Genomic DNA, 23,627 nt, shown 5'->3' with positions numbered 1-23,627 from the left:
CTGGCAGAGAACACTTGTTTTGCTAATCTTTCCTCTCCCATTCTATTTAAGTGACCATACCATCTGAGATTAGCTCTGCTAACACATTCCTGGATGCTGACAATGTCAAGTTCTTTCCTAATATCCTCATTTTTAATATGATATTGCCATTGACGCCATCTGTTCACACCGCTAATCTTTCTCAGGACTCTCATATCTGCGGTCTCTAGTCTTTGGTCAAGTGTTTTACTTCTGACCCAGCTCTCAGATCCATAAGTTAAAATTGGTTTGAACACAGTCTTGTATACAGCTAATTTAGTGTTCCGACTAATTTCTTTCTTATTCCATATGAATTTATTCAATTGACTTCCCACGATATCAGCTTTGCTGATTCTGTTGTCTATTTCTATATTTAGTTTACCATCTTCAGTAAAAATTGTGCCTAAGAAGCTGAAATGTTTTACTTGTTCCATAGGTTCTCCATTCACAACACAGTTGACATTTTCATTGTCTTTGTCTTTTTATTGCTGACCTTCATACCATATCTATTACAACAGCTATTCAATTTAGTCAGAGAATCTTGAAGACTTGTAGCGGATTTATTTAGAAGTATAACATCATCCGCATAAAGCAAAGAGCTGACATTAACATCTCCAAATTTGATATCAGGTATAATACCACATTCCTTCATAATGTGATCCATATAGATAATGAATAACAGAGGGGATAATGTACATCCTTGTCTCACACCAGATTTAACATTAAACCATCTTCCTGTACTTCCTTCAATTCTAACTGCTGACTCACAACTCAAATAAAGACTAAGTATTGCTTGATATAATGCCCCATTGACACCATATCACTGCAGCGTATTGAATAGCTTCTCTCTTGGCACCTTGTCATATGCCTTTTCCAAATCGACAAAACTTAAATACAGATCTTTGTTATATTCCCATGCTTTCTCGACTATTTGTCGTAAAGTGAAGATCTGATCCTGACAGCCTCTATTTGGCCTGAATCCAGCTTGTTCTTCACCAAGCTTTTCTTCCACAATTCTTCTCAACCGTTTCTCAAGTATACTTGCATAGATCTTGCCAGGAACACTCAGTAGGGAAATACCTCTGTAATTCTCACATTCAGTTTTATTTCCCTTTTTATATATGGGTACTATGAGAGCTCTACTCCAATCATCGGGAATTCGTCCCTCTGTCCAGGCTTTCTGAACTATGCAGTGCAGCCACTGTAAGACTCTTATACCACCATACTTCAGCATTTCTGGTCGAATATCATCTACTCCTGCTGCCTGTCCACATTTCAAGCCTTTGATGGCTTTTTCTACTTCAAGTATGGATATGTATTCCTGACTGCATGCCTGGTCAGTGTTTTTTTTTTTTTTTATCACTGTGCTGTCATCACTGCTTGTTTCATTTAGCAGTTTTTCAAAGTAATTACTCCATACTTCAAGGATATCTTTTTCTCCTGTTTTCATTTCACCTTTATCATCTCTAATTCCTTTTACAGCACTCTTTCCTCCATTCCTAAGCTTCAACAACCTCCAGAATATTTTGCCACCTTCTTGATATTTATTTTCTATATTCTTGCCAAAGTCCTCCCATGACTTTTGTTTAGCTAGTTTTACACACTGTTTAGCTTTCTTGCATTTGTCTCTGTATTCTGTAAGAGTAAAAGCTGACTTATTTGCCAGGAACTTTTGATATGCTTTCTTCTTTTCCTTCACTGCCTCTTTAACTTCCTGTGTCCACCAGGGAGTTCTGATTTTTTTTTATCTTTGCACACAACCTCACCACATGCCTCTCTGGCAGAATCAATCAATGTTTCCTTCAGAGTATGCCACTGAATATCCAAGGTTTGATTCCTGTTCTCAAACTCTTTCATTTTCTTTTCAATAATATTTCTGTATTTTAGTCTACAGTTTACATCTGAGAGCTGCTCAACTTTTATTCGCTTTAAAACTTTCTTACATGTTATTCTTTCCAATATGAAATTCAATTTTATCCTGCTCAAGACTAAATAGTGATCACTTCCAATTTCAAATCCTCTGTACACTCTGGTGTCCTGCACCAGGGAGAAAACATCACTATCAACAATAACATAGTCAATGAGACTTTTCTTATTCCTAGCCTCTTCTCTCCATGTGAATTTGTGCACATTTTTATGTTGGAACATGGTGTTAGTAATAACCAGTCCATGTCCTGAGCAGAAATCCAACAGATATTTGCCATTATTATTAGCTTTGCTCTTTTCTCCAAATTTTCCCAAAATATTTTTGTATGTCTCACAATCATTTCCTACTCTACTATTTAGATCCCCAACAAGGACCAACTTTTCCTTTTTCATTGTGTCAGTTGCTTTTTCTAAAGCCTCAAAAAATTCCTCCACTTTACCTTAGTAGAACCTTCTGTGGGACCATAGGCACAAATAAGTCTCTTTGTCCAGTTCCCCATTCTCATATTTGCCCACATTACTCTACTTGAGACTGACTGCCATTCAAGAAGATTAGCCTCGTATTTTGTGTTGAATACTATGGCTACTCCTTCTTTTCCTTGATTGTTATTGCCTGAATATAACATTTTGTATTTATTGCTCAGAAAGATCTCACCAGTTTTGGACTTTTTTGTTTCAGTCACCCCTATTATGTCGATCTGGTAGTTATCTAATTCCTCAGCTAGCTCAATTTCTTTGCCATTCAGGCTTCTTACGTTGATAGTAAGAATCTTTAACTCTGGTGATGTTGAGTTGGGGTTTGTTTTCAGATTTGTTCCAGTAGCTGACTTTTCGCTTTTCGCCCTGGTTCCCTGGCGAAAACAATGGGGGCCTTGTTTAACCATGCGATGCCCCAGCCGGCATGAAATTTTGTCATGTTGTACCATCATTTTTTATTTTGGTTTAACCAATAAGAATACAATTTGGTCGGCTAAATCCCAAATTGCCAGCCCATCCTCGTTCGTTCAGTATCAAAGTAGATACCCAACAGGGTGCACCACGAGAAGGTGAGGATTGGACATTAGGTCAGAAGCCCTGGTCGGTTCTCCGCATTCCTTTAAAGGCTATGTGGAGGTGTCCTCTCAGTTATACAGCTTTGACCCTTAAGCACTCCGCATACAGAAGTCATCATACAAAACATCAGCTGCATGCTTCAAGAGAACTGCAATGGCTCGTAACGGCAAATAACCAACATTTAGTTTATTTTAAGATTGCAAGCAACATACACAATATACATATATGCTTCTTTGGGTACTGATAGTGGTATTTTTGAGTTGTAGTATAAACATCATCATCAGACCTACATGGAGTGAAGACATTCATTGCAAGAGGAAAAACATGAATTGCAAAATTCCTGAATAACCATTATTCCTCTCTTTTTCAACTGTTAAAAATCTACAGCTTTTTCTTTTTTTTTAAAAAAAACTTTCTTTTCTTTCTCCATATTTGAAGTCTCTTGTTGGATGCCATACTTCATAGGTTTTGGGAGCGAAGTCTCTACTGGTAGAAGTTGCAAGATTGCAAATGATTTTTTCCATACAGAATTAGTAAGACAATCACAAACATCCATGCCCTAGATGGAATTTGAACTCTCTGCCTGTTGGTTGGAGCAGATATGCTATCCACTCAGCCAACCAGACTCTCATTCATCTGAAGTTATTTATATTAAGACTAAGTTTCTGAAGTTATGCATATTGTTCCCAACATGCATATACAGGATATAAGGGATAGTTACATATTTAATACAGCCTGTGCTACTGAACGTACTTGCTTCACTTGAACACAATAGCATTCTCACAGATGAGGATTTGGTAAGGTAACCAAGCCACAGTTGGATGACCTTTACACCAACAGCAAAGGAACTGCCACCTTCAGTCCAAAGAAGTGTTTGAACAGGGAAACTAGAATTGTTAAGGTTGAGAGCAGGAAGTGCAGCCTCATGTGGGGAAAAAGAAGAAGAGTTTTGTGTGTAAGGAAAGTTGTAGAATTGGTGGTAACATAAAGGAACTGGGGAAGGTATTAAGAGTTACATTGGAGAAGTGATGTTCATGGGATTGTGAAATGATTTCTTATTTGTTTAATGCCAGAAGTATTAAAAATAAAGGGAATGAAACTGTTGCATTTACTGAGTTTATTCACTTCAAAATTGTTGGTATAAACAAAACATGGTTAGATGCAGATGACATCCTGACATGAATAAAGATGAACAGATATGATTTTTTTTGTGAAGACAGACATGGAAGAGGAATACTGTTGATGGTAGCAGATGAGTTGTGCCCATTTAAGATGGATTTGCAAGGTCTAAATAGTGGCCATGGTTTTGAGGCAGTGTGGTGTGAGGTGGAGGTGAACAGAATGAAATATTTAGTTGGGTGTTACTATACATTTCCTTCTCATTATCCTAAATATTATCAGAAGGAAATGTATAAGCAAATTAGCCTGGCCAGCAAGAAACAAGTGATCATAATGGGCAACTTTGATTAATGGTAATATAGACTGGAATCAAGAGACTGTGGAGTGTTAAATCTTCCACCAGCTGGTGAGTGTGATCACTTGAAAAGTGACCAGTCATTTGAGGACGTCTGTTAGAAAGGGACATATGTAAAATTATAAGGCTGGTAATTATGAAAAGCTAAGGAAACAGCTTGTGGCAGTAAACAGGAAAGAGGAAATAGATTGAAAGGATATCAATCTATTTGGAATACATTCTGATATTTGCAGAGGCAAATATCAGAATGTATTCCAAAGGTTAAGAGGGTAAATAGGGCAGGTGCAAAATGAATGAATCAAGGTATGCAATCTGGAAGAAGAAGGTATTATGGAATCATGAGATCTAGGAGTGATTGTGGACAAGGAGCTACAATTTCAAAGACATTGCTTTTAGCAATGTGTCTTTGAAATTATGATGCAGAAGACAATCACATGTAGAAGTAAGGATGTTATGGTTCCCTTTGCATAAGGCTCTGATCACGCTACATATGGATTACTGTAAATAGATTTGATCACCTGGTTTTCAAAAAGGATGAAGAGATGATTGACTAAGGTGATTGCTGGTCTCTGGAATATTGAACATGAAGATAGATTGAAAAAAAAAATGCAATTTGCAGAAACTGGAGGATAAGAGGAGTATAGGATATGATTGTTCCTAATTAATAAATTAATGCAGATGAAATTTTACATAGAATGGGTAAAGAATAAGGAGATCACCATCCCTGGAAACTGTAGAAGAGTGTGAGCAAACAGAACAAGGAGGAAGTTTTTTTGCAAGGAGAGTGGTGGATGATTAGAATACTGTGCCCAAGAGTGATGTGGTCAGTGCAGAGATGGTGAATATACTTAAGGCAGTATGATAAAGTGTGTGTGAGAGAGAGAGAGGGGGGGGGGGACAGTGGGACTTTTGGCAATGAGTGTTCGACTTCATGGAGGTCTGATTATGATAATAAAAATAGAATTATACATAAACATAATTAGAACTCATAGGTTAAGTAATGAGATAATTGGTTATGCACAAGACAGAATGGCTGGTTGGTTGTTTTGGATTTACAGCCCAACTAAGGCTAAGAGGACAGTGTATGGTGTAGGTTGTCTGGTTTGTCTTGCAAGATGAAAAACCGTGCCACCTCTGAGACCAGCTAACTCACCTTTGGTTGAAAACCCCTTATAAAGGTTCTCTGCATCCTCGATGGGATTTGAACCTAGGTCTTTTCAGCCAAAAGGTACCATCAATACGACTGAGTTACAGAGGCTTCTACAAAAACAGATGAAAAAATGTTGGAAACTGCTCTAATGAAATGTTATACCATTACTTAAGTATGCAAGATCAGATCAAAGAGATGTAGAAAACTAAAAACAAACAGGATATAGTTAATGAAATTGAAATAAACAAAATTGAAAGTGTATGGGGAGGGAGAGAATGTAACATGAAGTTATTAAAACTAACACTTAATTTTATTAAATATCACATTCCTTAGAAGAAAAAGAAACATTAAAAAACTTTCAATAAATTATATTTCAGGTTTTATCATTATTGCTATTTCTTCCCCCTCAGTACTGGTAATGTGAAGGAATGCAACTTTTCCACTTTTTATATATCTGCAACTAATGCAGTGTAAAAATTTGATGTAGCTTAATAATGCCAGAAAGCCTTAGATCAATTTTTACAGAAGTCAAGCCCAGTAAGATTATAACCTGTATGTCTGTGTATATTTAAAAGTTTGTTAATGTAAATAATCCCTATGGGAATTGTCCTTACTTGCTACCCTAAGACAAATTCTAGAATGTGTTGAACTAAGGTAATACCTTGCCACCAGAAAACAGTATATGTTAGCTCCTTATAAGGACATAAAATTTGTTTGTGAAGTGCACCTGTAAATACTCAAAAAAGGCGAATAAAAAGGTGTTGACCCGAAGATCGAGTATTAGTTCCAAGAGTTCCTCATCGGTTGTCGAGAAGTCGCCAGCGGTTGTCCGTCAGATGTAAGAAATCGAGGACACGACTTCAGGAGAAATCATACCAGTGATCTAAAAGAAAGATGACGGGAGCCGATCCACCAGGCAAAGCAGATATTTGATGACGAATTGACGAATCTTTGCCAGGAGCTGTTGTCCGAGGGAAGAAATTGCTCTGTTAGTCCAACGTGCATGCAAGCATTCCACAAGCCAATAATCTTCACCCGAAGTGCAGCAGGACAGAGCATCCCAGAAGCATCAGTAAATCTATCGCTGGCGTAAAGGGGGAGAGAAAAACCTGATTCGGGAAAAATGGGTCAGGACTCCAGTTCGAAGCCAAGTACACAGTGGGTAGCAGCCATAAAGTGAGTTGATCCGTTTATTCAATTTTCATGAATTATAGGAGAACTTTATTTGTGGACTGTTAAGTTGAGGCTGATGAAATTGAGCATTCCACAAGTTAATGGTTGAAAATTAGATGTTTAACAATTAATAGAAATTTTTGTGTGTAACAGTCAGAGGGTAACTGTTTGTCAATGATGCATTTTGCCTATAGATTTATTTAATATCAGAAGCAAAGAGCTTTTGTGTGTAATGATATTTCTTATGTGCATAACAGTTAAGAAGTAACAGTTTATTAATAGGTACCATTGCTTAGGATAGTAACTTGTATTTGGAAGTGAGTGGTTAATTTTGTGACATAATTTTCATGAATTGAAAGGGCATTTTAAGTTAATTGTTGAACTAAGCAAAATTTTCTTTAATTGCAATAGTGTAAATTGTTTTGTGGTGAATAAATGTGTTGTTTAAATATTAATAGAGTGTTGCCTGATATTTAATTCTTTGATGCACTGTTCCGAAAAATTATTAGAGCTTATTAACAGGAACCCGGGAGAAAGGATAGTAAAGAGAGTAGACCACAACTGCCGATATTAATTAATCAGGGATAATTTGAGTGTAATAGGAAAACTACTGGATGCAATTTACACTTCTTGTTACTAGAAAACAGACTTCAGTGGCACAGCTTTTAATTAAATAAATTTTCTGGTGTTTAAAGAATAAGAAGGCAAGTGCGGAAGGCAGTATAGCATAAAGAGATATTAAAGAGATACCAAAGAGTGATAATGAAGAATAGTTAGAGGTACATAATTATTGCACTAATGTATATACATAGAGTGGACGCAGAGATAAGATAAGCCAATTAAGGAAAATATATAATTAGATATAAAGTAGGGGGCAGATATATAAGAAAGGATAAATAAAGGAAGATATATAAACAATAAAATAAATAGGTCCCCCCCCCATTCACACAGTGGGTAGCACTGTGTGAATGGGGGGGGGGGGACCTATTGCAGTATGAGAAAAATGCAGTCACTTATACAAATTTTCACTCTCCATGATGGCTTACAGCCTGATAGAAATCTTCTGGAGCGACTTTTAGCCTTATAATGGAAAAACGGCTCTGTATTGCTGGATCGTGTAACTTTGTCCTCAGCCTTCTTTTATGTACAAAGCGTTAGTTCTCCCAGTAGTAAGTTACTATTTAACTACTGCAGATAATATTCTTCCTTTCTTATGTGTCAAAACACAGTTATTAAATAAAAAAAAGTAACTATTATCAATTAGCTGTTGCTAATAAACAAATCTACAGATGATCATTTTAATGATAATGAAATTAAGAAGTATTAAGATAAAAAGATTGATGTGGCAATTTTTTGTCTTAATTTGCTGAATAATATAAATAATACAGTTGTTAAAAAAAATCACAAGCAAAACACCCTCTTCATTCAATATTTTGTATTGTATACTGTACACATAAAATTATGACAATCCCAAATATCCCCTTTCCCAAACATAAAAATGAATATTTTCTGTTGCTTGCAAGGGACTTGGCCAAGTTCTGAATGGATTATATTTCTCAACTAAAAAATGCAAATAATGCTCTAACAAATTTCACTATCCACAGGACAAATCAAAAAATTGAGAGATGCATTTTGGACAAGTAAACAGCTTCTGCATACTCTAAATTACTTGGTATTTCATAATTTGCTTCCCCAAGTCATAAAAATGTGTCAAGAATCAAAATATAAATTGCAAATAAAATATGAAATTATTTCAATCTTTAAATCATGAACATTAGGTAGAATAAAATAATTATTAAAAATAAATAACATGGCTACTCTTAAAAGAAAAATGAATAAAATGAACATAAAATTAGATTTTTTTTGGCTGCTGAGATTTATTTTTTTTGAAGATAAATGTCCCCCCCCACCACTATTTTATTATATTTCCAAATCAGGGGGAGGGGGAAGTAGAAGACAGACATCATAATCTAATAAAAACAACTTTGTTCTAAGATATAGTACTGATAACAAAGAAACATCTGCAGTGTTTTGAGATAACAAAAAGTGGTACTTCAAGCCAAGTAGTGACAAAACAGATGACACATTCAAAGCAAACAATAATAACACTAACACAAAGAAATTATGATTTGAATTTGAGCATAATTCATGCAGTGGTGCTACTGCTGTTCAATTTACTATTAACCAAAATTACAGTTTTGATTTCGTAAACTCTTCATAAAATGAAGAAACAATGTTTCTTACATTATTTTCTTACATTATACATGTTTGGGAATCATCATAAAATTTAATTAAAAAAATAAACAAATTATATATATTTATATATATATTACTCATTTTTATATAGTACTTATTTTATTTCAATAAATATATATACGATTTACAGTAAAAAAAAACAAGCATTCATAAGTAATGGAAGGCGGTGCTATGATTAGCATAATTTGACATCATGCAATTTTAGTATCTGTATATTGGCATAATAATATGCAAAAATATGTATTCTTTTGAGGAACTTAACATTTATTCATATTTCAAATGTAAGTTATGGTTCACTACTTATAGCATCTGATAAATAAGATATAATTTCATTACTGTAAGAGCATCAGTATGGGGGGGGGAGGTTGAATTAGTCTGTCATGACCTACTATTACACATTATGACCCAGTACTTGCCAAGGTTTCCTAATATTAACTGGACTAGGTTAATAGACAAGTGTGTGTAACATTAATGGAACAAAAATCTCATGGGAAACCTGTGTAATAAACCTAATGTCAACACTGTACTTATTGCATAACGAGCTACCGCACAACGTATCTATGCCAAAATGATTTCCTACCGCAGGCTATTTGATATGTCGCTATACCATTTTTCTCCCCACTCCAAATTTTGTTGCTATAAAAAGAGCCTGAAAAACTTGTTTCAAACAATTATGTGAATGGTTTCTACCGAATAAAAATTGGATAGTTCGGGGGGAGGGGGGGAACGAATGAATGCCCTAAACTTAAAACACAAGGACAAAAATAATACTTTTGATAAGATTAACTAGGCTAATATCAAGGTTTAATATATATACAGTATATAAAACCACTAACGACTTGTATTTTTTCACCATTAAAGGGATAAAAATATGAAAGCTATTGTGGACTAATGAAACTTGATAAACATAAAACAGTATCCAAAGCACGGTTTTTTTAATCAAATGGACAACACTTAAGTTTAAAAAAATTAAACATAAAATAAAAAAAAATCAAGAATACAGTTTTCTACATACTACTACGAGATGAGACCACGGGCTGACAAATAGTGGTAACCAAATAAATGCTTACGAAACTGACTTACCTGTTTATTTCTGGTAGCCAAGAGTGACCCTCTTCCAATTTTTACATTCTCTCCTTCAAAAGTAATTCCAGATGGATGTGGAAGGTTAAAACCAACATCGGATTCGTCTAAATCGTAATCTGTACTTTCCCCCAAGTCGCAGTCGATTACAATCCCATTCACAACACTTGTTTTAACTGGTGGTTCCTCTTTCCCATCTAATAGTGGTGGCCCATGTCTCTTCTTATTTATAACTCGTGCCGGTTTACATCCAAATGGTGCTGGATTTAAGGAAATATTGGGTTTGACATCCTTCCCTCTAAAATCGAAAACTACAGTGGTTGTTGGTGCTGGGGGTTTTTGCCATATAGGTTTCTTATTTCCAAGAAGAGTACTAGGTTTTAATACTTCACAATCTCCCTCCTCGTCACCATTTTCACTGGGGGTTTCTGAAACGCTGCTGTCGTCTTTAACATCCACATCAGCCAAACTTGGTTCCGATGAAGTGGGTACACTTTGTACGTCATTTTCTTGCGGGGAAATATCCACAGCAATGGGCAGATGGTTTTCTTTCACTTCGCACAAGTTTTCATCCAGCGTTTCATGCAATACTTCGTCCTTCTGCTGCAGGGTAACTAACTTCGGAATATTCGACGTCTCCCCATTTACTTGACTTTCGGTCTTTCTAGAGACGGAAGTCATGCTCGGAGAATAAATTTTATTTCTCGTTAACACAGATTTCGTAGGTATTTGGGTTAAATTCTCGGATAAACTTTCATCGACTGGCGGCTTTAGATGCCCATTTTCATTAGGGCCGTTATGTTCATCACAGTTAATTTCGCCATTCGAAAGTTGCAGTTTATCATTGACTGGTGCATCACTACACTTAATTAATACTTCTCCGTTTACTTTTGGGGATTCTTTGGCACTTGTCTTGGCAGGAACTCCATTTAGCTGCTGCTTCTTCTGCGCAGCGGTAGAGGCAGTTGAAGGTTTCTGGCCTGGTTTGTTGACAACCGATGCAGATTTGGCACTAGCCCGTAGAACGGGAGGTCGCCGCCTTACGTTACTCCGAATAACCGCTTTCGATTCGGCGGGTTCAAAAATTCGTTTGTACGTTTTCACTGTGTCAGGTTTTGGAAATTCCTCTTCGGTGATACTTGCAGTCGTGCTTTGTCGACTGTCGCGGCGTTTCACAATCTTCGCTCCTTTGCGGAGTCCCTCGTTATCTCCTTTATTGATATTGCGATCTCCAGGTACGTCGTCATTTGCAGGCTCGGATGACGACGGGACAGTAGTACGCCCGTTAATCGCTGACGGGTGGGAGTCACAAGGCAGCTTGCCATTCGTTGTAAAACTGCTGTGATCGCGATCTAGCAGTAAAGTCTCCACGCTTTTTGCGCGTTTTAAATTGCTATTGCACTTAGACAAACGACTTTTTGTCAGACTCCGAACGTCACCCAGCCTCCCTTTTGATAAGAAGTCGTTAGAACGGAACGTGCTATCGTTTTCCAGTAAATTTTCCAGGCTGGAGTAACGTCTTAGCTTGGGACGTGGGGCTTGACTTTCCTTCATGGTGATACTGAGGAAGCGTGACTTCAATTTATCCACAATTCCTGGACCGTAAGTTAATTCTTGATCTTTGTCATCGTCTGTCAAGACACGTGCATTCTGATCACTACACTCGCTACTAGAACTCGGTGACGAGGGCTGACAATATTCCGGCAACTCACCCACGCCACAGCCGGGATGGTTCGCCTTCCTTTCGAAGCACGCCACATCACCTTCCTCTCCCATCTTGGCACTACTGCTGATCGCAGTCCGACTTAGCCGACGTTGGCAGCGTCTGTCGTCGCAACCACCATCCAGAGGAGTAGCTCCTACGGCAACTTCCGAACGACTGAAGTTTCGTTCGCGAGCGGCCCGTGAACTGACACAACCGGTCTCTGAATTCGTGCCTGCGCCTGGCACACCGCTCCAAACACTCGAGTGGGCTACGGCTTTGTGGTCCGTCAGTGGCCGTGACGAGGTGGGCTCGTTAGGATGTCTGCTGAAATGGCTTGGGGCGTCAGTTCCTCCACAGCTTTCAGCGGCGAGGTGAACAGCCTTCCAACCACCTTCCTCCTGTGAAAATACTTTCTGCCCTCGGACTGTGCCGGTAAACGAGCCGATAAGTTCTACCTTCTTGATGTTTGTTGATGTTGGATGATCCACCCAGTTCTCTGCTGTCTTGCGAGCGACTTTCTTTTTCCATTCGGAGACTGAGTAGCTGTTGTGGAATTCGGTATTATTCCAGCACGTGCGTGCAGATATCCGGTCTTTAGGCGCGTCTGACATCCCGCTGGTCCTTCCTTTCCTGTTAAAAGATGTCACTAGTGGCGTGTTGCCAAATGTCAATGAAGCACGAAAGGCAGATTGTTGACCCAGTATCGTTAACACAAAACAAACCTTTGATACCTCTTTGATTATTCATTCTACACCGAACCATATACTTACGCATGTAAATCACATTATGTCTAACGGAAAGAATATCAATTTCGTGATTCCATTTGTATCAAACATTTATACATATTAAACTGTTATAATAATATTAATAGAGAAGGGAGTGCTCCGCCATTAACTCCAGAATTCTTCATATAACAATGCGGGCAACTCGAAGTTATTCACAATTATAAACATATTTCTATTTCACGCTCAACAAAGGTGACTAACCATCGTAAAGCAAAAAAGAAGCTTCACTGCTTACGGAACAAAGTAATCCAACTTCTTCTGTATGAAATTCCTCTTTATGGCTAGCACAAATCATGTATTGAATACTATACGTTTTTATCGGTTCATATTACTTTTACTCTCTGTAAATAAAGTTAAACATTACCAGTAGAAAATTATGTAAAGCCCGCCATTATTAGCAAAGCAAACGTGCCAGTAACATTAATATAAAGGTAATGCTGTACTGACATCTAGTGACAAAAACATACACTAATAGTTGAATGAAGCGTTATTTTATATTATTATTATTATTTTTTTAAATTTGTGTAGAAATAAAACACGATAGTTACTATTTCATTTATCATATCATTTTTAGACCATCAAGAGGAACATATAATAAAGAATATATGCCAAATATATAAATCCACATACAAACAGAACTTCTTTTTTTTTTAATATATAAAATTTTAAATACGAATTTCAAGAAAATCAAATCATTTACAATTTATGTATTTGAGTTAGTGATATTTTTATTCCTGTATAAGAAATTATATAACAACGAATTATCACTTTATGAGGATGCTAAGTTATTTCGTTAATTATAACGGATAAATTAAATATCTAATTTTTGCCTTCTCGTTAACATCCAGCTAATCGATATAGAATGTAGGGTACCCCGAGAATTTCGCATAGAAACGGGGGTGATATTTCATTGGCTAACAAAATTTCTATCAGGACATCTGACTACACTAGTAGGATGCCAGTTCCGCTTGGGATTCCATTAAGAGATTAAGGCTAATCAGTAACTTTCTTCAAATTATAAGAAACAGTGTAAAACAAAGCACTTGGAATTAGAATGAGTAACTCTACTATAGTGAAATGCTTAAAATGTTTTATTATTCTTATTTATTTTAAAGTGGGGAATAAATTAATTTATTTATAATATTTTAGAACATCTTCGCAGTACAATATTTGATCAAAAAGTAAACAGATTTGCCCTATTTCCCCAATAAACCAAAATATTTTTTTGCATGATGACGCCACGATGTGTTATTGGCCAAGTATTTGTGATTATTTAGACGAAAAAGAAAGACGTTGATGTGTAAAAATCAGTATGACGATAAACGTAATGCAAATACTGTATCAGTTGATGATGACGCAGTAACACAAGGCGAATGGTCGTGAACTGTATTGTTGTTTTAAAGATGAACAAATATCCGTTGAAACTGACCAAAGTGATACAGCAAATCTCAAACCTTCTGGATACGACTCTGCATGACTTCTCAGCTCAAGAGAAATTTGTGAATATCTAATGACGTCACTTCTATTTTCATTATGAAATGAAATTATTCGTTTCAAGAATGTAAATACAACACATTGGTTTTCAGAGAAGATGTATCTCGATGCTTCTTGATCAGACAAGGAATATTATCCCCCTTTATTTTAATATAATAAAATAAAGAAATCAGTTATGAGAGACAGCGTGTAAGAAATACTCGAAATATCGATAAAAGCTTTTGTAAGTTTAATAAGAAATTACTGATCTCTAAAGGGTTTGAATTCAGAGGTATAACTACAATATTTTGTCCCTCCTTCCTGCAATAAGCCTTCAATCAGCTGGAAGCTTGAAATGAATTCTTCCTAGAATCCCTTTAGTACTTTCGTAGGACTTATTAAGATCCCTCCTCCCCCGAATTGAAGAGTTTCACAACATGGTCTGTGCCACTGGTGTCATATTAGTAATCCACATTCAATTCATCAGAAATATTTTCTGTTTCAGGCTGTGGATCTTCTAACCACTCGGCCAACAAAACCAGCATATATGCATCATGTCATAGGTCACTTAAGGTTAGATAATCCACTAATTTTGCTCCAGAGCCAAACATGCAACTATTCAAATTGAACGATTGCAATCATGTACAACCTTAAACGCATAAATGTTCATGCCAGAGTAGGATTCAGAATTTTTTCCCCTTTTTTTTTCTAAAGTAATGTTCCCTTCTCCCTCCATAATGTTGGTTTTCCTTCATAAAATCGGTGAAGTCCACGTATAGGATGATCTTTGTTCAGGTAATAGGTAAATTTCAAAAGATTTATATTGCCAAAACATTATTTAAAGCAGATATATATTATTATGCTATTAAATTTATCCATTCATTGTATATTATTATTACGAGGGGGGGTCGGAAAGTTCTGATAAACATCTAGAACAAAAATGATATTAAAGCAACTGGGGTAACCACAAGAAAGAACATACGAAGATATAAGCATAACGTTACCTTTATAACTCCGAGTAGTATGTTCTTTCTTGTAGTTATATCAATTGCTTTAATGTCATTTTTGTTCTAGATGTTTATAAGAACTTTCCAGACCCCCCCTCGTAAGAGAGACCTCCAGGGAGCCAGGGACTCATCGAGAGAGGCCACATACTGCGAGCACTAGCTATCATACCTGTTCTTGAACTCATTCGCACTACCTGAACGCAACACATTCAATGCCAATCCATTTCAATCATGACCACTCTATGAATTAAAAAAAGTTAGTTCTCATCTCCTTCTTGACGGCATTCATTGTCAACTTCCAAGGATGCTCTTGTGCTCTTTCCCCACCCTCCATAAAATGAAAAATTCCATTTACTAATATCCTATATTGAACCTATATCAGACGTTTGTAAGTGTCAATGATATCCCCCTCTTTCTCCAGTTTGCTAGTGTCTGCTGTCTACAAATTCTCAATCTGTTTCACAATCAGTATTCCACAATCCCGATATTATTTTTATCTCCTTTGCGGTCTCTTCACTGTATCAGAATCACCACGGAAATCATAGTCCATGTGAGTTGGATTAATAAAAAAAAAAATTAATCATCTGCAAACGCCTTTTCCTTTAGGAATAAAAGGAAATGGATAAATACAGAAACTTGAAAACAAATCCTCATCACTCCCTTATGTTTTAACGAATGAGTAGATGGAGCTCTTTAGTCAGAAGTAACTTTTTGAAGGTACTGGACAGCCCGTTTCCATCTTTTAGGCCTTCACTGATAGTCCAATTTAGAAATAAATCAAAGGTTTCGCAAGAAAAAGAGATAGATAGATTGAGAGCGACAGACAATCCACCATTTTATGGTCCTAAATCCTAACACCAGTATTATTGCTTGTTATTATATTCTTTTTTTTTTTCACGAAACTCTAAAATACAAGTAAATAACGTTTAATCGGGACTAATGAATAAATAATTTAATTAATAGAGACGAAAAACGCGCTCCGTCAGCGTCCTCGTCGCCATTTCATAATCTCTTTGTTCGCCGTAAAGTAAATCTAACATTACAAGGTAGCAATGGAAGTGGAAGCTGCAACTAAAAAAACTCAATTTGTGGTCTCGTCGTGTGGAAGCAGAGAATTACAAATCTTTTACAAAAGATGGCAGCACTTGTTAGTCAGCCTCTTCATCGGTGGCTGCTATAATTAGTGATAGACATGGGCCAGCTCTCTCTGATTGGCTACCGGTGGAGATTGAAGTGCCCACTCAGTCTCCAAAAGGTAGATAGGGTATAAAGGCCTTGCCTACTCCCTATTAGGGAATAAAAGGCGTTTAGTTGATTTTTTTTTTTTACAAAACTAACAGAATTACAAAAAGAGGATAATATGAGTTCCATACGAATGAAATTTCAGCTGTTATCAAGGAACACATGCTAGGACTACAGGCAAGTCTGATGGAATATTTCCCCCAATCAGCAGCAACAAAGCATGGATAAGGAACCCTTTTACAGTGAACGCAGAATCTGAGACAGAATTGCCGGATTCAGATATTGAATCTATAATTGATTCAATATCTGAACCTATAATTGCACTCGAAGACATCTTCAACACAATACCACTGAAGGATTTTTGGCTGTCTTGCCGTCAGGAGTACCCAGCAGAAAAAGCGATAAAATTTCTAATGCCTTTTGTCACAACCTAGAAGTGTGAAATAGGCTTTTCAACACTGGTTTTTTTAAAAAAAAATAAATATAGAAACCGATTGGAAGTGGAACCGGATTTAAGATAACTCCCTAAAGTTATCATCTTTTCCTCCAAACCTCAAGTTTCTAGTTAACAAACATCAGCATCACGCTTCTCATTAATAAATTACTTGACTTTAGTTTAATTTTTTTATATTTTTGCTAGAGTACATGCTTCTTTATTATAATAATAATAAATGAAAACTCTATGAACATTCAAATCTGTTTTATTTTACCTATTGGCCATAAACATTTTAGTGGGTCACGAAGATGAAGTATTAAAATAACCGGGCGACGGGAAAAAAGTTTGGGAAACCTTGCTCTACACTATTAATTTTTCTTTATATTCTCCAAAAATAAAATAAAATAAGAAATAAAATAACCTAGATCCATGATAACATGCAATAGGCAAAACACTCTGCTTGTCTTATTTCTTACTTTGGACAAACAGGAAATCAGTGCCTCTTTTCTTAGGGGGACTTCAAGGACACGTTTGTTCGTTCATTTCCAGGGAATTAGACAATTGCACCCTTGGTCAGCGTATGACCAATATCCTTAGCAAATGAGGCTAAAAGAAATCACATATCGAAAAAACTCCCTAGAGTATTTTTCGATATGTGACCAGTAGAAGGAAGATTGATTATGGGAGGATGATGTTGGTCACTGATGATGGAGAATGATAAATACTGAGGATGATATAGTAGAGATAGTAAATGAACAATTTATTAAGGCATTCCATCTTTATGTGACTGTAGCATTCTGCAGAACTTCAGAGCAGTGGAAATAGAGAAGGAGGAAATAATGATGGTGAGTGAGCAGGAGGTATATGAGGAATTGAGTAAACTTTATGTGAACAAGGCCTTGGGAATTGATGGTATATCACCGCATGTCTTAAGGGAATGTTCCAGGAAGTTCACAACAGCTTTAACTTACATTTTTAACATGATTCTTAGGCCCACGTTCTAAAGGAGTGGAAAAGGAAAAATTGTTCTGCTTCATAAAGGGATGATAAGACTAAGGCTTCGAATTATAAGCTTGTCCGGAGTTGTGGTGAAGGTGTTGGAAAAGCTAGTGCAGACAAGGATTCAGAACGGGGTTGACAGCAGCATAATTCTCTTTGATAGACAGCATAAAAAAAATCAGCTAATGCCTTTTATTCCCTTTATAGGGAATAGGCGAGGCCTTTATACCCTATCTAGCTTTCAGAGACTGAGTGGGCATTTCAATCTCCATCGGTAGCCAATCAGAGATAGCTGGCCCATGTCTATCACTAATTATAGCAGCTGCTGATGAAGAGGCTGGCAAACAAGTGCTGCCATCTCTTGGTACCTAACCCTAATAAGATATTTTACTGTATGAAATAATATGGGTACTACGGTCGATTTTCTTGAGTTTACGGGATAAAAAACCCGAGTTTCCGGGAGGAAAACCCGCTTGTCCGTGACAGAGATCGACTAACTCGGGAATCGGTCGAAGAAAGGCTTAGAAAAAGTTCCTCCAGTCAGCGACTAGACTTGAACTTAAGTCTGACTTCAAGCAACCAAGTGCAGAGGACGCAAGCGCCACTTCCACTGAGCTACACAGGCCGGTGTGATGGACAGCATAGGATTTCTAAATGCAGATCGTGTTTTAGTAATCTGCTTACTTATTATAACAAGGTGTCGAATAAATTGGACAAGGGGATGCATATACAGTAGTATATTTAGATTTTGTAAAGTCTTTAGACAGATTGCTGCATGACAAACTAGTAGTTAAATTGGAAGAGATGTGGATGGATAGTAGATTAATGCATTGGATTGGAGATTGCCTCTCTGTTAGCAGCAGATATCAGCAGATTGTGTATGGGGAGTGATATCCCTGAAAAGGAAAGTTACTAGTAACATGCCCCAGGAATCTGTTTTGGGGCCAGTATTGTTTAATTTGTATGTAAATGATATTGGAATGGGCTTAAATGGTGATATACGGTTTTTTGCAGATGGTGATACAAAGTTAGGGAGAGTTATGAGAATTAAAGCAGATGTTGTAGCTTTACAAGGGGGACCTGAATACACTCTCTGAATGAGCATGTGTGTGGGAATAGCAGTTTAATGTTGCAAAGTGTAAGGTTTTAAAATTTGGGATGCAGAGTATATGACTGCTGGAGATATTTTGGAGGAGCTGGAAGATCTGGGCATGATAGTGGACAAGGACAAGAAATTTGGTAGATATTTTGCGAAAATTGTGAGGATGGCACAGTGGATTATGAGAAATGCAGAGAACACCGATGCGTATAAGTAAGAATGTTTTGATTCCATATGGATTACTGTGCACAGGGTTTTCAAACGGATGAATTGTTGAAGAGGGTTCAGAGACGATTAACTAGGACGGTTTCTAGTCTCCAGAATGTGGAATATGAGGATGGATTGAGAAAACTGAAATTGCAGAGCTTAGTGAATAGAAGGAACAGGAGAAGACATGATCAAGACATATAATCTGGTATAGAGTAATTACCAGATTAACCTAGATTGAATTTTTCATGGGATTTCTGGAGATGGGGAAAAAACGAGAGGCCATCCCTGGAGGCTTTATAAAGTGGGTGTGAGCAAGGAGGTTAGGAGTGGACTTTTTCTGTATGGAGAGTGGTGGGTGATTGGAATGTATTGCATGAGAGTGTAGAGTGCAGAGAGAGAGACAGTGAATGCATTTAAGTTAAGGTATGTTGCAGTGCATGCAAGAGTGGAACTTATTAGGATGAGTTCTTGGATTCCACAGGGTCTGTTGATAATAACAATAATAAAAAAAAATCAGCTAACGCCTTTTTTATTCCCGTATAGGGAGTAGGCAAGGACGTTTTAGCTCTATCTAACTTTTGGAGACGAAGTGGGCAGTTCAATATCCACTGGTAGCCAATCAGATATAGCTGGCTCAAGGCTATCACTAAATAAACTGCACACAGTGACGAGACGGTTGAACAAGTGCGGTCGTCTCGTGATCCCTAGCCCTATCACAATATATTTAATGTATGAAATAGTGTGGGTTGTATGGTCGATTTTCTTGGGATGAAACACCCATTTACAGGGAAAAAAAACCTGCTTGCCCATTCCAGAGATCGACTAACTCAGGAACCGGTCTGAAAAAAAAAAAAAAAAAACGTGGAAAAATTTCCTCTAGTCGCTGACTAGATTTGAAACCATTTGAAACTGATAATAATAATAATAATAATAATAATAATGATAAAAAAAAAATCAGCTAACGCCTTTTTATTCCCGTATATACGGGAGTAGGCGAGGCCATTTAGCCCTATCTAACTTTTGGAAACTGAGTGGGCAGTTCAATCTCCACTGGTACCCAATCAGAGACAGATGGCCCAAGGCTATCACTAATTAAGCGGTACGCAGTGAAGAGAGACGGCTCAAATGTGCCGCCATCTCGTGGTCTCTAACCCTAACACAATATATTTAATGTCTGAAATAATGTGGGTTCTACGGTCGATTTTCTTGAGTTTACAGGACGAAAAACCCGAGTTTCCGGGAGGAAAAACCTGCTTGCCCGTGCCAGAGATCGACTAACTCGGTAACCGGTCGAAAATTTCCTCTAGTCGCCGACTAGACTCGAAACCAAGACTTCCTTCGTGCGGCCTAGCGCGGTGGTGTGCAAACGCCACATCCACTGAGCTACACAGGCTAATAATAATAATAATAATAATAATAATAATAATAATAATAATAATAATAATTTTTTTAAACATTTTATTATGTCTCAGTATAAATTACATACAATAATAATATTTACAATATTTACAATAAGGTTTATACAAAATTTTTGAATTTAGAATATAATTATAAATAATAATAATAATATATATATATTTTTTTTATAAACGACTTATTTATTTTTACAATGAAAATGATAAGGTTTACTATCACACAGAGTATCTGCACACACAATGAAAAACATTATCTTTTCTGTACAGTACGAAAATTCGATATACAAAATGCAGAGTACATTTTATAAATATGAATATACATTTTTTTAAACTAGCTAAATATGGGTTGGCACCAATGTGCACACAATTCACGATACAATGCAGTAATGCAACATACACACACAATTCAATAATAATAATAATTTTTTTTTTTTTACATTTTATTATGTCTCAGTATAAGTTACATACAATATTTACAGTCTTTACAGTATATAAATAATATTGTGTAAATAATATTTACAGTATTTACAATAAGGATTATACAGAATTTTTTTTTTTATGTCTCAGATGAATTGCATACATAGTTGCTGTAGTAATTATATGTATATAATATTTATAACGCATTACAAGTGTGTATAACAGATACTTGCAAGTTAGTAATTTTCTTCCTCGAAGCTTAGCAGAGCTTATCTGAGGAAGATAATAGATGACAGAGGGTGGTGGTTTCATGGTTGTGTTCCTATTGTGGTCACAAGCCAGGTGTTGATTTTACTGTTTGTTGGTACGTGCTTGAAAGACTTTGACTGCTATTACAGTTTAACTTTTTTTTTTTTTTTGTGCAAATAGGGTTGGATTTAGACATGGTGTGTTTGTTTCTTTGTGTTCTTGTAGTGATAGTTTTTTGAGAGGGGGGTTGTCGTAGGTTTGTGTGTGTGTGTATGTGTGGTGGGGGAGGGAGAAACAGGAATTGCTCTAATTTTCATTCTCGCTATAATATTTATATAGTGCCTGTTTCAGCTCTCTGTATGTTCCTAGGTTTCTGTCGAACGCAGTTTGTTTATCATGTCAGGTACGTAGAAGTTTCGGGTGGCTTTGCCGTAATGGTTGTTGTACTTATATGTTATGTAGTTTGTTGACTGTGGTCTTGTTATTTGATATGTTGTTCTGGTTACTCTATATGTTGGGCTGTAGTAGTGTTTTAACATGACTATGTAGTGGCGTAAGTGTTTCACCTTAAATATTTTGTGTTTTGTCCATGCTTCCTGCATAAGAGTGGGTTGTTCCCAGAATATCAGTTTTATCATTTTATCTTGCAACCATTGTAGCCTGTTAAGTCTGTAGTCTGCGCAGAATGCATATGATGTGATTGCATATCTTAAAATGTTTTCACATAATGCTTTATAGATTAGTATTTTTATGTGGGTTGGGGCAATGTCTTTTAATCTGTATAGTTTGCTTGCTATTATCCTAAGCTTGGTATGTAGGTAGTTTGTATGGCTATTCCAACTTTGATCTGCATCGAAGTGAAGTCCAAGGTAGCGTGCTGTTTTCACCTGTGTGATGGTTGTGATTTTTGGTTCTGCACTTTGTGTATAGGAGGATGAATGTTTGATAGTGAGATATTTAGTTTCTATGGGCAGGGTTTGGGGGTTTTTGAATATCATTAGCTTTGTTTTTCCAGGGTTTATATATATGCCGTTTTCGGTTAACCAGTTAGTGATTTGATTGATGTCGTGTTGCATATTTTTGTAAGCGATTTTTGCAGTGTTGTGAATGGATACTATGGCAGTGTCGTCTGCATACTGGAAGATTTTACTTTTTTAGGGGGAGTTGGCTTATGTCGTGTGTGTATATGTTAAATAGAATGGGAGATAGGACAGCTCCTTGCGGTACTCCACAGGTTACATGTACCTCTTTGCTGTGTGCTGATCCTATACGTGTGATGTGCTTTCTGTTTTTCGTGTATGCTTTAAACCACTGGAGTAGACGACCTCCAATTCCGATATGGGTAAGTTTCGTTAACAAGGTTTTATGTGTTAGTGTGTCAAATGCTTTTGTTAGGTCAATGAATACCACTAATGTTATTCTGTTTTTATCCAATGCAGCGTTTATTAGATCTGTGAAATCTTCCAGGAGTGTTGCTGTTCCTTTATTTTTTTGAAAGCCATATCGTGTTTTGGGTATGATTTGAAATTTTTCAACGTATGTGGAGAGTTTCTGATGTACAATGCGCTCCATGATTTGGTTGATTACAGGCAGCGTGGCGATAGGTCTGTAATTACTTATTATGTTTCTTTTTCCCTGTTTGTGTATGGGTGTGATTAATGCAGTCTTCAGTGTTTCAGGTATGTGTCCCGTTTCGAAGATTTTATTTAACAGTTTTTGTATAACTGGAAGTAGGTCGATTGAGTGTTTCTTGATGTCTTTTGGTCTGATTCCGTCTATCCTCAGTCCTTTGTTAGGATTAATTTGTTGAATTGCCAGTGATAATTCTTCTTTTGTTACTGTGGGGAACCAAATCGACTGGGTTGCTCGTGGACCTAGTGGAGAATGTTCGTATGTGTGATTTTGGACAGATTTGGGGTCGCAGGCAAAGCTGTGTTTTATTGTTTCTGTGGCAGTGGTTCTGTGTATATTGTCCAGCATATCATTAATCAGGTGCCAGGTTTCCTTTATGTCATTCTGTGCTGTTGTTAATTTGTTGCTGTAATAGTATCTTTTTGCCGTTCGAATCTGGGTTGTTAGGAGATTCCGTTTTCTTTTGTATTCACCTTTTAAAGCGATATTGTTCGGTGACTTCTTAAGTTGTTTCCATAGGGCATCTTTTCTTTGTATGTCTGTTAGTATGTTGTCTGTTATCCATGGATTTTGTTTCGTTTGGGGGCGTATTTTTATTATTAATAATAATAATAATAATTTTAATAATAATAATAATAATAATAATAATAATAATAATAATAATAATAATAATAATAATTTTTTATTTATTTCGTATCCAAATACAAGTGGTACAGTAGTAAGTAAGTGGTACAACATTATTTACAACAAATTAGGATACATTACAAATGAGAACAGCTTATATTTGGTAGGTGAATTATACAGGGAATAATAATTAAATATGAA

At 36.5% G+C, this 23,627-nt stretch overlaps 1 protein-coding gene across 1 annotated transcript in view; it reads right to left on the bottom strand.

Moving 5' to 3' along the window:
- Nucleotides 1-12,805, bottom strand: part of LOC150098432 (uncharacterized) — a 126,031-nt gene extending 113,226 nt beyond the window's left edge. The window contains exon 1 of the mRNA XM_090405040.1: nt 10,134-12,805. Within this exon, the coding sequence (XP_090261166.1) occupies nt 10,134-12,449 (2,316 nt within the window). The 5' untranslated portion in view covers nt 12,450-12,805. The remainder of the gene's footprint in view (nt 1-10,133) is intronic.
- Nucleotides 12,806-23,627: the final 10,822 nt, after the last annotated feature.

This window comes from Typopeltis vanoorti, chromosome 15 (assembly GCF_054136105.1).
Source record: "Typopeltis vanoorti isolate ZY-2024b chromosome 15, IOZ_Tvanoo_1.0, whole genome shotgun sequence".
NCBI lineage: Eukaryota > Metazoa > Arthropoda > Arachnida > Uropygi > Thelyphonidae > Typopeltis > Typopeltis vanoorti.
Note: the sequence above shows the minus strand (reverse complement) of the source record. Positions and strands in the feature narration are given on the sequence as shown.